General features: G+C 49.3%; 1 protein-coding gene across 1 annotated transcript; it reads right to left on the bottom strand.

The window, feature by feature from the left end:
• Nucleotides 1-436: 436 nt before the first annotated feature.
• Nucleotides 437-1,390, bottom strand: LOC308052609 (olfactory receptor 14J1-like; the record flags this gene model as incomplete). The annotated part of the gene is made up of 1 exon (XM_080364669.1): nucleotides 437-1,390. One exon carries the CDS (start codon nucleotides 1,388-1,390, stop codon nucleotides 437-439), a length of 954 nt encoding a protein of 317 aa, XP_080220795.1.
• Nucleotides 1,391-13,927: the final 12,537 nt, after the last annotated feature.

The following is a 13,927-nucleotide window of genomic DNA, read 5'->3' as shown; positions in this document are numbered from 1 at the left end:
GCCCAATGCCTGTCCCTGCCTGCGCTCACAGCACTGACACACAGCAGGACGGTGACCAAGCTGCCAGAGCACTCAGGCCTTGCACCAACACCAGGGATGAGAAGGAGAGTGTGGAGTGGAACCAGAACAGCTCTGGAAGAACAAGCACTGGTGCTCCCTGGCAGGGCTGCCAGGATGGACTCTTTTACCCTCCTCCCATGCACACAGGAACTGCCCCTGCAGCTCCAGACAGGCCTTGGTGAAAGGATCCCATGTAAAAGAGTCACTACAGGGCTCTTTATTTTGTTTAAATACACAAAGAGCACAGTCAGTGGTTATGAAAGAACAGCAAACAGCGAATTTGAAAGGGGATGACAACATTATCACAATAGAAACACCACTAACAACAAAAAATAGAGATGACAGGCCAGGCCTGAAATTAATTACATTAAAACTCCTATGTAGAAGCAGATGGGCAGTTTCTTGCTTCAGAACACCATCCAGTCATCAGTTTCCACAGGGCATCCTTGAGCTCCTGGTTTCTCATGCTGTAGATGAGGGGGTTCACTGCTGGAGGCACCACCGAGTACAGAACAGACACCACCAGGTCCAGGGATGGGGAGGAGATGGAGGGGGGCTTCAGGTAGGCAAACATGACAGTGCTGACAAACAGGGAGACCACGGCCAGGTGAGGGAGGCAGGTGGAAAAGGCTTTGTGCCGTCCCTGCTCAGAGGGGATCCTCAGCATGGCCCTGAAGATCTGCACATAGGACACCACAATGAACACAAAACAGCCAAATACTACAAATATACAAACTGCGAGAAGCCCAAGTTCCCTGAGGTAGGAGTGTGAGCAGGAGAGCCTGAGGATCTGGGGGATTTCACAGAACTGGCCCAGGGCATTGCCCTTGCACAGGGGCAGTGAAAATGTATTGGCCGTGTGCAGCAGAGCACTGAGAAACCCAGTGGCCCAGGCAGCTGCTGCCATGTGGACACAAGCTCTGCTGCCCAGGAGGGTCCCGTAGTGCAGGGGTTTGCAGATGGCAACATAGCGGTCATAGGACATGATAGTGAGGAGACAATACTCTGCTGAAGCTAAAAAGACAAACAGAAGAAGTTGTGTAGCACATCCTGAGTATGAGATGGCCCTGGTGTTCCAGAGGGAATTTGCCATGGATTTGGGGACAGTGGTGGAGATGAATCCCATGTCAAGGAGGGCGAGGTTGAGCAGGAAGAAGTACATGGGGGTGTGGAGGTGCTGGTCCCAGGCTATGGTGGTGATGATGAGGCCGTTGCCCAGGAGGGCAGCCAGGTAGATGCCCAGGAAGAGCCAGAAGTGCAAGAGCTGCAGCTCCCGTGTGTCTGTGAACGGCAGGAGGAGGAACTGGATGATGGAGCTGCTGTTGGACATTGGCTGCCTGTGGGCATGAGGACCTGTGCAAGGAGGAAAGGACAGTGCCAAGTTAGGGGAGACTTCTCTGAGGAAAATAAACAGGCTGTTTCTCATGGAAAAACCCCTCCTTGATGATGGGATGTATCCGCTCATTCTCTCTTTCTACCAATTGAGAAAAATAGTTCATCACAGTTTAAAATGCAGCTTGAGCATCTGGTTTCCATGAACACACCTGTGAGGCAAGATTCACTGAATTAGTGTCAGAACAAAAACTGACCCACACTCCCACCCCAACCCCAGAAAGCAAGAGCACCAGGGACAGGTGGAGAAACAAAGAAGAACACTGCAGTGCTACCAGAAAATAAAGCAAGGGCAGAAAGGCAGACGGGCATGCTGTGGAACCTTCTCCTGACCCAGCTGTGCTGCTGCCACTCACATAATGACACTGTAGAGCAAGTACTTTTAGCACCTTTTTTGAGTACCACGTTCCAGGAACCCTTCAGCTGGAGGTCCAGTTGCTGAGGTGAAGACTCATGACCTGGACCCCATGGCTTTGGGGCAGAGGGTCTGCTGGGGAGGAGAGGAGACCAGCGGTTGCACTGGGAAATGTGTCTGCACTGGAAAGGATGTGAGAGAGGTTCCTAACTCCTGTCCCCAGCATTTCTGGTCCATCTCCCTGTCCCTGCCCATGTCTCTGCTGCCCGCAGCTGTGTGTCTGTCCCTGGGTCTGCTCCCTGTCAGTGTCACAGACCCTGTCCCACCCGCTGTGTGCTCAGCTCTGTCCTGCTCACACCTCCTGGCACTGCCCAGGGGCAGCTCTGTGTGTGCAGGGGCTCAGGAGCAGCTCAGATCAGTCCTAACAAGAACTGGGGTCTCAGTGTCTTCTCCAAAGAGAGAAATAAATCCCCATCTCCCACTGCACACCCAGACGAGCAAGAGTGGAAAACTGAAAGCACAGACTCCTTCTCTTGCAGCTGTTACTGTATTGATGTCCTTGTTCAGAAGGACCTCTGCCATGTTTGTGGGGTTGATCTGGAGCTCTGAGCAGCCCTGACCCACACAGCCCCCTTCAACCCCACAAGCTCCCTGCCTGCCCTGCCGGGGGTCGCTCCTTCCCCCCACAGCTGCTGCCATGGGCTCTCCCGGGCAGGCTGAGCGCTGACCCTGGCAGGCAGCAGAGTCCCTGCCCGGCACAGCCCTGGGGTGCAGGGACCCTGCTCTGCAGGACAGCCCTGGGCACCCCTGGGTGCTCACCCGGCTTCACAGCTGTTCAACATGGCCTGACAAGAGCCCCGTCCTTACAGATCCCACAAGCTGTGCCTGTGCCAGTTTCAGGAGATGCCTCCAGGAGCTACAGCTGCACTGCCCTGCACCAGAGACTTACCATGGCAAGGACTGCAAAGGTTTCTCCTCCAGTGAGTTCTCGGCCATCCTTCAGTCCTGAGCACCTTTAATCTCTCTCTGCCTTGCTCGTCTCCTGAGATCCCCAGGCAGAGCTCTCAGCCCTGCTGTGTGTGCAGAGGAGCTGCTCCTGGGCAGAGCTGTCTCTCTGCAGCGCTGCCGCTGCCATGAGCTCCCTGTGTCCCAGGAGCCCAGCCCAGCTCAGCAGCACAGGAGCAGCACAAGGCGCTTTAATGACCCCTCTGGTGGGTTTGGTGCTGAGTCCATGAACCTCAGACTCTGGAGGAAGTTGAAGAAAGTTCTCAAGAAGTCAGATTCAGATTCAAACTCCAAAGTTTCTTGTACTGTTAATGGGTCCCACTGAGGGAACCTACTGAGAAACAATATCCAGGTTCGGTTAGAGAAGAAAACTGGAGGTCAGGAAAAGCAAAGTAAAGATGTCTCTGATGCTGAGGAAACCTGGTTGTGTTTCTTTAACCAAAAGCCAAGCCCTGACCTTGTACCATGGGAAATCAGATCCTGTCCCTCCCACGTTGCCCAGGGCTCTTCCTGGACAGTGTGATGTGGGGCTGTGCAAGGCCAAGGGCAGGACTATGGTCCCACACCTCCCAGGTTCCTGGCTGGGGACAAGGAGGCCATGAGGCCCCTGTGCTGCAAGGACAAGGTGTCTCCCCACAGGCATCAGAGGTGCAGACAACAGCCACAGCCAAGGGGAGAAGGAGCTCATGTCTGGTGGGGCTTTCAGCCTCTTTACATCCCGTGATCACCTCCACGACAGCCTGTCCTGTGCTGTGGCAACCCCTGCACCTCTGTCCCTGCAGGCTGGAGACATCCCCCCTGCTGCCCCACCTTGCTCTTGTCTGAGCATCTTCCTTCCTTTGCTGAGATCTCTCCATCCTCCCCAGCTGCTCCTTGAAGCACAAAGCCTTGGGCTGATGCAGACTCCCTCTGCTGACCTGCTCCACCACAGCACTGCCCTTCCATCACATTCCTTTCTGCTCATGTCCAGCCTGGACCTCCTCAGCTGCACTTTGGGCCATTATTTCTTTCTCAAGCTCTTTCCCACTATGAGGAAACCTCCACCACCTCTGAAACCGCCCTTCAAGCACTCTCAGGCTACTCCTGCACTGCTGCAGCCTCCCCAGCGCTGCTGGGCCAAAGCAGCCCAGGTCCCTCAGCACCCCACACCATGTGCACAAGGTGCTGAACCTGCCTTGGCACAGCCCTGCACTCTCCAGTTCCTCCCTGCTTCTCCAAACTGGGAAGCCGCACACTGGCACACACCCGTGTGTGTGGGTCACACCAGTGCTGAACCGAATGGGACGAGAACTGCAGGTGTCTGGGTCCCCACGCTCCTCCTCATGCAGCCCCGTGTGCAGCTGCCTTGTTCATGGTGAGTGTGCACCACGGGCTGGTGTGGGGACCTTGTAGTGCCCAGGCCCTTCTCCTCAGGGTCACTGCTCAGCGTGTCAGGTCCTGCTCTGTCCTGATGCATGGGGTTGTTCTCCTGCCCCGGTACAGAACTGGCCACTTAACCTTTTAAAATTATTATATTCCTGATGGTGGAACCCCAAAGTTTCTCAAGGTCTGGACTCTCCTTGGACTGCTGCAGCCACAGTCCCTCCACTTCTGGCCAGGGCAGGGGCCACTCGCCCGGAGAGTCCCCGGTGCCCCTTGAAGAAAAGGGGCCCCAGCCTCCAGGACTCTCCTGAGCCCAGGAAGAGGCCACTACAATGGCAGCAGTAGCAGGTTCCATCAAGAGTTTATTCAAAAAAAGGAAAGAATTTCCAATTTCCCTAGCACAGTCTTTCAGTGCTGCTTTCTCCTCCTTATCCTGGTGCCTCTCCCTGAGTGCTGTGCCCCACTATCGGTGGCACCAGATTGGGGGGCATGGCCATCTGCCCCCACAGCCCCAGGGCCCTATCATTGGTACTCTCACTCACAATGAAAACCCATGTCACCACATAAAGGAGCTCCATAGATCCAAGCAACTTCTTTGCTTTGAGGGAATCCCACTCCTGATGCTTCCAGCCCATCTCTCCTGAAAAGCCTGTACCCCCCCATGGCAGCACCCCAAGCTGTGTGACTTGTCCCACACGCCTTGGTGGTTACTCCATGGATGTCAAACAGCACAGGATGCAGCTTGTCCTGGCTGTGCCTTCCAAGTGCATTGTCTGTGTGTGAGAGCCTTGGCACCTCACGTAACACTGCAGGCCTGTAATTGGCATTAAAGGGAATAACTGCTCTGAATTTGATTTGTCAATAGAATTATAGAATAATTTAAGCTGGAAGAGACCCTCAGGATCATCGAGTCCAACAATACCCCAACTCTAGCACTAAATCATGTCCCTAAGAAATCCACTAAACATCCTTTAAACACCTCCAGGGATGGTGACTCCACCACTTCCTTGAGCAGCCTGTTCCAATGCTTCACAACCTATTCCATGAAGAAATGCCTCCTAATATCCAATCTGAACCTTCTCTGGCACAACTTGAGGCCATTTCCTCTCACCCTATCACTTGCTATTTGGGAGAAGAGACCAACATCCTCTATGTTGTAGACAGCAATGAGGTCTCCCCTCAGTGTCTTTTTTTCCAGGCTAAACACCCTCAGGTCTCTCAGCCACTCCCCATCACACTTGTGCTTCAGCCTCCTCACTAGCTGCATTTCCTTCTCTGATATTGTTCCAGCACCTCAAGGTCTTTTGTGTTGTGAGGGGCCAGAACTGACCCCAGGATTCAAGATGCAGCCTCACCAGTGCCCAGCACAGGGACGGTCACTGCTGGCAACACTATTCCAGCCAGAAAGCTGTTGGCCTTTTTGGCCACCTGAGCACACGCTGGCTCATATTCACCTGCTATTTACCAACACCCCCATGTCCTTTTCCACCAGGCAGCTTTCCAGACACTCTTCCCTGGGCCTGTAGCACTGCCTGGGTTATGTGCTCGAGGCACTGGGATAGGGAGAGAAGGGCTGGACCAGGAGCAGGGTAAGTGGGAAGAAAGCAGGAGGAGCAGACAAGGCGGGCAGTGCTGAGAGCTGGGGAGGGTCACTGTGTTGTGGTCATTGCTGGGCAGCAGCGCTGCAGATGGAACACGGGCCGTGACATCACACCTCGGTTGCATGGGCACTCTGGTGTCAGCTGAGCAGCAGGGATGGGGATGACCCCCTCTCAATGGTGGTTGTGGATGTAATAACCTGCCTTTGCACCAAATTCATAATCCCAACCAGTTTTACTTCCATGCAGCCTTGAGCGGTTCTTCCCAACCATCCTGTCATGCCCGGCAGCCATCCTCACCCCTCAGAAATGTTGTTCTCCAGCTGGTTCCTGCAGTAGCTGAAGTTCACCTCCCTGTCCAAGGCCATCCCTTTGCAGGCTCTGGTCTCGCTCTGTCCCTGTACAGCACAGCTGCTCTTCCACGTGGGCATGAATGGCACTGCAAGGCAGAACCTGGGTAGAATCAAGGAAGATTCTAAAGCTCTGGGGGTGTCAGTGAATTAAAGTGGGGCCCAAGTCATCTTCTCCTCCATTTTACCATTCGGAAGAGAGGGGGCAGCCAGAAATGTATAATGCACATCAACTCCTGGCTTTGTGGCTGGTGCCGTCCTGAAGGGTTTGGGCTTTTACTGCAATTGGACATTCTTTGATGACTGGAGTGGATTATTGAAGCAGTTTAACTAAGTTGTTCTTCCAACATTGGGGACACAGAGGCAACAGTGTCTGATTTAACTGTAACTGCAGGAGGAACTTTGAGAGGCACAAGTTGCTGAGAAGCTTGGTGCTTGGCCTGGAAGATAAAGCTAAGCCCTTGTCTTAAATAAAATAAATAGTCACATAGTTTTTTTCTCAAATAGAAGTGTGGAGAAGTTTTCTTCTCACATGCAAAAGCTTCTAACTGAATGACCCCCAGTTTTGAGAGTGCTCTGCAAATGTCATATCCCTGCCAGAGGAATCCAGATGTTGACAATTTAAACTGGGAGGCTTTTAGACTCTACCTTTTTTTCCCTGTAGCTACTTCCAAAGTTTATCTGGTACCGTTAGGGAAATTAAAAGAAACAAAGAGCTCTAGACACTTCGGGGGTTGGTTTTACCTTTACAGTTTCTTACTTCTAAGCTGATGTCAGGTTTGTATCAGGGTTGTGTTCTGTAATAGAAAACCTGTGCTTGTAGTTCAGCCAACAGAGCCTGCGTTACAGAGCTGACGTGTGCTAACAGGGTTATGATGGGCAGAGATGGGATGTGTTGTGATTTTTGGCCAAGTCGCCTATTCCAGAAAGAGTCACTAGTGTAAGAATAGTTGTACTGACAAAATTTTCGGATTGTAATTTTGTCACTGCTTGTATGACATGGCTTTTTCCACCCAAAATAAACATAGTACAAAAAGCTACTGCATAGTTGCCTAATAGCCACTGTCTCCTCTACAGGCTCCTGAGATTTTCATGTGAATCTGTGGGTGGAAAACAGGCACGGGACTAGTGCTGGAAAATCCCTGTATATAGTGGCATGTTTTGTTTATGGCCCCCATAAAAGTCTTTTGAAATTATTATACTTCTGAGATGAATCTTGGCATTTTCCTTACAGACAAGTCTCCTGAGGTGCCCTGGTATGCAGTTTGTAAGGGTCTCTGGGGAAACCTTGGGGCTAATTCCTCCTCTTTGCTTGAACTTAAAGATTAACAAAAGAGGGAGAGCAGAAGGGTAAATCTGTCTCTGGAGGGGGCAGGAGGGGAGAGGCTGGTGGGTTAAAGCCCGTTTGCCCTGGCTTTGTGGTGTCCCCATCCTGTGCCACCAGGTCCCCGCTGGGTCTTTCCCCAGGCAGGGACACCCTTAGCGGCTTCCCCTGTGGGTCTTGCTCCGACTGCGAGGTTCTGGGCTCTGGAGGAGCGTGGGGAGGGGTCCCCTTCATGGGGGACGTGGCACGAGGGAGGCTTTGGGATGCTTCTCTTGTTGGTGAGCAACACCCTGGACTGTGACCCTGTTTCTGTGGCACTTTCTGGGATCATTCCCACACATCCTTCCCCTCTTTTCAGGGGGATGATTACTTAGAAAAGGAGAAGATCTTCTTGGAGTCCCTGAAGAAAGCGCCATACAACACTTCACGTCTGTCAGCATCCCATCTGCCCTTCCCTGGACCACGATTTCTTTGAGGTTACGCAGTTATTTCTGGAGATCCCGAGGAAAGTGCCCGACTGCACTTCACCTCTGCCAGCGTCCCGGCCGTCCTCCCTACCCCTGACCACCATTTCTTAGAGGGTTTCTTAGAGAAATGGGTTTAGAAGGCCAAGTCTCTTTCGCCTTGTGTTCCCTCCCCATGAGAGGCCCCCAGCCTGGACTGTTTCTTTGCTGTACCTTTTAAGTTATTTTTTATCCTATAATTAAAGTATCTTTTTAAAACGCAAATGTCTGAGAGTCTGATACAGGGAACCTGGGGTCAAGAACATTTCTGTGACAGCTTTGTGAGCATGATTCCGCGTGTGGCACTGCTTTACTGATGGAGCTGGGAAGGAAATACTCCTCCTTCTCTGGAGCTGCAAAACCACACACGGTGGTTGGAGAAACTTCCAGTTTGACCTGGAAGGATGAAGCCAGAATTTGAGAGCAGAAATCGGTTGCCCCAGGTCCTTGGGTCTGGAGATAGTTCTGGGATGTTCTTCTGGCTTTTAAAGGCCATCTTCCAGAAAACAACAATCCCAAGTGAAGTATTGAGATAAATAACTTAAGTTTTTTTCTATGGATAAGCAACATTTAATCCAATTCCTTGTATTCCTTAAACACGTGTTCATTAGAGCATAAGCAAAACAGCACTGGGTGTGCGGGGGATTCACTCCACCCAACACGCACACTTTTAACAATAAGAAGTGTGTTTAAATACAGTATGGTATTACATATTCATAATGACCCCAGGAATGCCTATACAATATTCATGAGTTTTCCTGCTTTTTATTAAAATGAGTCTCAGATAACCATTTACATATTCCCCTCCTTGGCCCTCCCCTGTTGTGCCTGTGCAATGTCACTTGGTGAATTTGAGGAGGGGTCTTTGAGGGTCTTTGGATGAAGGTCCTTCAGCTTCGTCACAGTGGACTTTTTACCTTTGGCTCATTAGGATGAACTGGCTGGAATCCAAGCTACCAAACCGACTGAAACCAGACTGGCGCCCCCTTTTTGCTGTAAATCTTGGCTATCTTGTCTCCTCAAGGTTGCAGTTGGTGCTGTAAAACTTCTTATCTCGGCATTTAATGAAGTCCTGCTTTTTTTAGCACAATTAGTTACATACAGCTCTAAACTAGATATTAACAATGTGGTTTAAAATGTTAGCTTGTTAGTAGACCCTTATTATATAGTTGCTTAACCCTTAAAATGTTAGTTCTCTCTATCAATATAACTTCCTAAACAAGTTTCATAACTTTTTACATAGAACTTAACCACCTTTCCCTTTTCCAAGTTCAGAGTCCGTGCCTCATTTGGTTATACCTGTAAACGTTAAACATCTTAGCACAAATCACAACTGTATTTTTCACAAGTGTCCAGGCTGTGTTTTCCTCCCCATGCATTTCCCTGTGTGATCTGCTCTGGTGACCATGCATTAGCAGGGGGGTTGCACTGGGGGCTCTGCAGAGGGCCCTTCAGCCCCCACCAGGCTGGGATTCTATGACTCTGTGACTCTGCACTGCAGTTCCCCAGCACCCCCAGGATGTTCCACAGCCCACAGGCAACTGCAGCTTTTCATTTTCGGGCTGATTTCTGAAAAAAAAAACCTGGCCGTTGTTTTGGGCTTCACCTCCCGTCCTGCTACCCCGGGGTGACAGCGGGGCCGCTCCGGTCCCTGCAGCAGGCTCTGCCCGGTTGGAGCAGCAAGGCCGGCGATGGGGAGGGGTTCCCGGGGAGGGCAGTGTAATAAATAATGGTCAAGGTTGTTGAACAAATCGAGTAGGGTTCAATCATATTATGCATATCGTTGTAAGAAGTAATTGCGTTTGTGCAAGTTTCATTATATTTTGTAAAAAAATAGTAGTTAAGCCAATGGCCGGATGCCGGACCCCAACCAAGCCAACGGCCGGATGGTGCAACAGATAACAGAGTGGCCGGATGGTGCAACAGATAACAGAGCTCCCAGATGGTGTAACAGATAACAGAGCTCCAGAGGCACAAACACCACACGACACCCAGCAACATCTTTCACTGTCGACTGGCCAACCAGGAGCTGACTCGTCAGGGTGTCCCAGCACGTGAACAAGTGTATAACATATATAAGCACATACGAAAAGTTGAGTTTTGTGCCATGGTGGAACTGAGCTTCCCCCGGTCACCCAGAGCTGTTTTGCCTAATTACTGCTTGCTTTAAATTCGCTTGCTCAATAAAATTAATTAATCGGCTCAAAGACTTGTCTTCATTTATAACAATTTTTGGTGCCGTGACTCGGATTAAGGATTTCTCGGAGGAACTTCTAAACTTCAGGGAGGCGCCCCGTCCCAGTTTCAGACGGCCCTGGAGTGGACGAAGGATCGCCCCGAAACCTTAACCTCCGAACCCTAAATTCAGGTAATTAGGCAAAAGAATCAAGCCCCGTAAAACTTTGTGCACGAAGAACCGGATGAAGACCCCAGGGAGGGTAAGTATAGAAAGCAATTCCGTTCGGTTGGAGTGGGTTTCCTGGAGTGTGCTTGAACGAGACGCCTCCTCCCCCCTTTTTGGGGAGGAAGCGAAGCGAGTGTGGACCCTGCCGTAAGGCAGGGCGGGACTCTCTAGTAGTGCGGTTCTCATTGCCCGCGAGGGCGTGAGCCACGAACGAGGGGTGCGTGTGTGTGTGTGAAAGAAGGCACTCCAGAAGATGGGACAGAGGAAGAGCAAGCCCTCTGATCTCATGGGGAAGGGACCCAAGGAGAGGTCACCGGATATTCCCCGAGATTCCCCATTGGGCCTTATGCTCAAAAATTGGGAAGGTGCATTTTGCACGAGAAACAAGAGTAAAGAGAAAATGGTATATTATTGTATGTATGTCTGGGGAAACCAGCAGTGCCCTAATTGGGATAATCAAAACCCGGAACACAGGGGCCATATGGGAGATCTCTGCACTATAATCGTACAACGGATTAAGGAATCGGTCCCTCGAGGGCAGAACATAAATAAAGCCTTTAATGAACAACAAAAGAAAGATGAGACTCCCACAGAATGGTTAGAAAGATTAAGAAAGAGCTTGCAGCTTTACTCCGGGATAGACCCTACGACACCAGTTGGGCAAGCTCTTTTAAAAGCTCAGTTTGTGGCGAAGTCATGGCCGGATATTAGAAAGAAGTTAGAAAAATTGGAAAATTGGCAAGTAAAAAGAAACCCGTAGGATATTATTCCAAATTATTAGATCCAGTTAGTCGCGGCTGGCCTACCTGTTTACAGGCCATAGTTGCTACTGCTCTCTTAGTCGAAGAAGTAGGGAAAATAACTATGGGAGGAGAATTAAAGGTATACACACCTCATAATATACGAGGGGTATTACAGTAGAAAGCTGACAAATGGATTACGAATGCTAGGTTACTGAAATATGAAGGAATCCTATTGTACTCTCCTAAGTTAGAGCTTGAAACCACTAATTTACAGAATCCAGCCCAATTTTTGTATGGGGAACCGAGTGAATCTCCTTCCCATGATTGTATCAGGGTAATAGAATATCAAACCAAGATAAGGGAGTATTTAGAGGAAGAGGAGTTGTTATGTGGAGAAAAATTGTTTGTAGATGGATCATCGCGGGTAGTGTATGGGAAAAGGAAGTCAGGATACGCTATAATAGACGGGAACAGTTGGACAATTAAAGAATCAGGTCCCCTTAACATAAGTTGGTCAGCACAAGCCTGCGAACTATTCGCAGTATTGAGGGCATTACAGTTGTTAAAAGATAAGAGAGGAACAATATTTACGGATTCTAAATATGCATTTGGGGTAGTTCACACGTTCGGAAAAATTTGGGAAGAGAGGGGCCTAATGAATTCTCAAGGTAAAGGATTAATACATGAGACCTTAATAAAGCAAACTTTGGAGGATAGAGACCAAAATGAGCTGGGTGAAGTGCCTCCCCTTAGCCCTCTTGAACATAAGGACACAACCGAGGGCTGATACAGGACTTTCCTCCTTTGAAATGTTATATGGAGTGCCCTATGATTTGGAGAAACCAATAGAACACCCTAAAGTGGAAGAAAAGATGTTACAAGAATACCTTATAGAGCTCATGAAAAGGAGGCAAGAACTGTTAAAGTGAGGCCTGGTGGTTCAAAGACCACCTTTAGATATAGCAATACATAGTATTAAACCAGGAGATCAAGTACTCATAAAAACATGGAAGGAATCGTCGTTAACCCCTCGCTGGGAGGGACCTTTCCTTGTTTTACTCACCACAGATACCGCAGTCTGCACCGCAGAAAGAGGTTGGACACACCTAGTCGAGTAAAGGGTCCTATTCTGCACACAGACTGGGAAGTCACCGGGAAACCGGATGAGTTGAAGCTGACCTTCAAGAGGAAACAGACACGTGACGCATAGCCCTGGATACCAGGCTTTTTTATGGGCGATTGTAAGGAATTATAGAAGTCGCACATCGCATGTCCTGTATGTAAGCAATGCAATCCGTGGGTATGTCGCGTGTGTAACGGGTGCGGGATACAGCAGTGCAAAAAGTTTCCTTATGTTGAATGATGGTGTAATGAGTGATGGGGAAAAACCTTAGATACCATTAGGATATTAATAATCACTGGACGAGAACATAGCACGGATCGTAGTTACGAATACTGTAAAAGAGATTGGTACAAAACTGTTGCACAATTAGAGGAAGAACTTAGGGATATAGGGTGTAATAAAACTATTCAGCTACCCTCTGTTTGGACTGTAAGTCCAGACATTTGGGAAATAACCAATAGGAATTGTAAGAAGCGTTTTGGTAAGAAAAGATACAGGAAGTGTTCCAAACCCTGTGAGGATTCGGGACAGCGGCCAAAACCTTGTATTCGAAAATAGCCCTATTGGGTTGAGTATTAGAAAGTGGGTTGTGACAGAACAACAAGAGAATTCAGGAGGCAGTTCCCTGAAGACTACAACTGCTGCCGAGAAGATAACTTACCCAGCTGCTCTGAAGCAACAGAGTAGGCCCAGGGCAAGGCAGAGGGGTATCCTTGTGGGGATTGGCAAGTGCCTCCGAAAACTTCTAAAATAAAGCAGCTCCATTAAGCAGAACAACCCTCAACAAAATGAACCTCCACTGGCTGATTTTCAGCCAACTAAGGGCTGGGTCACTCTCCCTAATCCTCCTTACCTTACCGGTAATAATAGCAATAAACCAAGGGAATTCCCATCAACCTTTTAAATGGACCCTCTATCGATGGGAGGACCAAATGATAATACAACAACAAACCACATCAGGGTCATCCTCTTTTACTCCAACCTTATGCCAATTAGTTCAGGTTAAGCCATGCCTTAACGAAATGTGGTTTTATATGTGCCCTAGCACAGGGCCCTCATTTTGTAATACCCCAGGACACTATTATTGCGCTTACTGGGGGTGTGAAACAATTGCCTCAAATTGGCAGATTCCTCAGGCCAATGTGGATAAGTTTTTAAAGGTTGAATGGGACCTCCAGGATGCATTTCCTCTAAGTGACTTGGGGGTGGGATGCAATTGGCTCGCCGTGGGAAACTAGAACCCGATGGCAACTGTAAATACATAGTCATGAACATAACAAATCCTGAACATAATGGATGGCTTGTTGGAAAAACCTGGGGAATGCGGTATTATCAGCCGGGTAATGACAGAGGAGGCATGTTTATCATAAAGAAGGAAGAAGTCAAACCGACCTTTCGAGCAATAGGTCCCAATCCAGTAGCAAAATCCCCTCCCCCTCTAGGTAGGGAAACAAAGACAGTAGAAAATGAGAATATAATAGTAAGAGAGGAAACTGTCACTGAAGCCTTGAAATCTCTGAATACTGAAGCCTCAGAATCTTTGAATCCTCTGTGGGAAATTATCCGGGCTACTTATCAAACCCTAAACTATACTCAACCCAACCTAACCACTGGTTGCTGGTTGTGTTATAACGTTAATCCACCTGTTTATGAAGCTATAGGGGATAATCGTCTGTATACCACAAGCAAGGAGTCTGCGCCTATTCAG

The sequence above is a fragment of the Nesoenas mayeri genome (assembly GCF_963082525.1).
Source record: "Nesoenas mayeri genome assembly, contig: SCAFFOLD_41, whole genome shotgun sequence".
Lineage (NCBI taxonomy): Eukaryota > Metazoa > Chordata > Aves > Columbiformes > Columbidae > Nesoenas > Nesoenas mayeri.
This window is presented reverse-complemented; position numbering and strand designations above follow the sequence as displayed.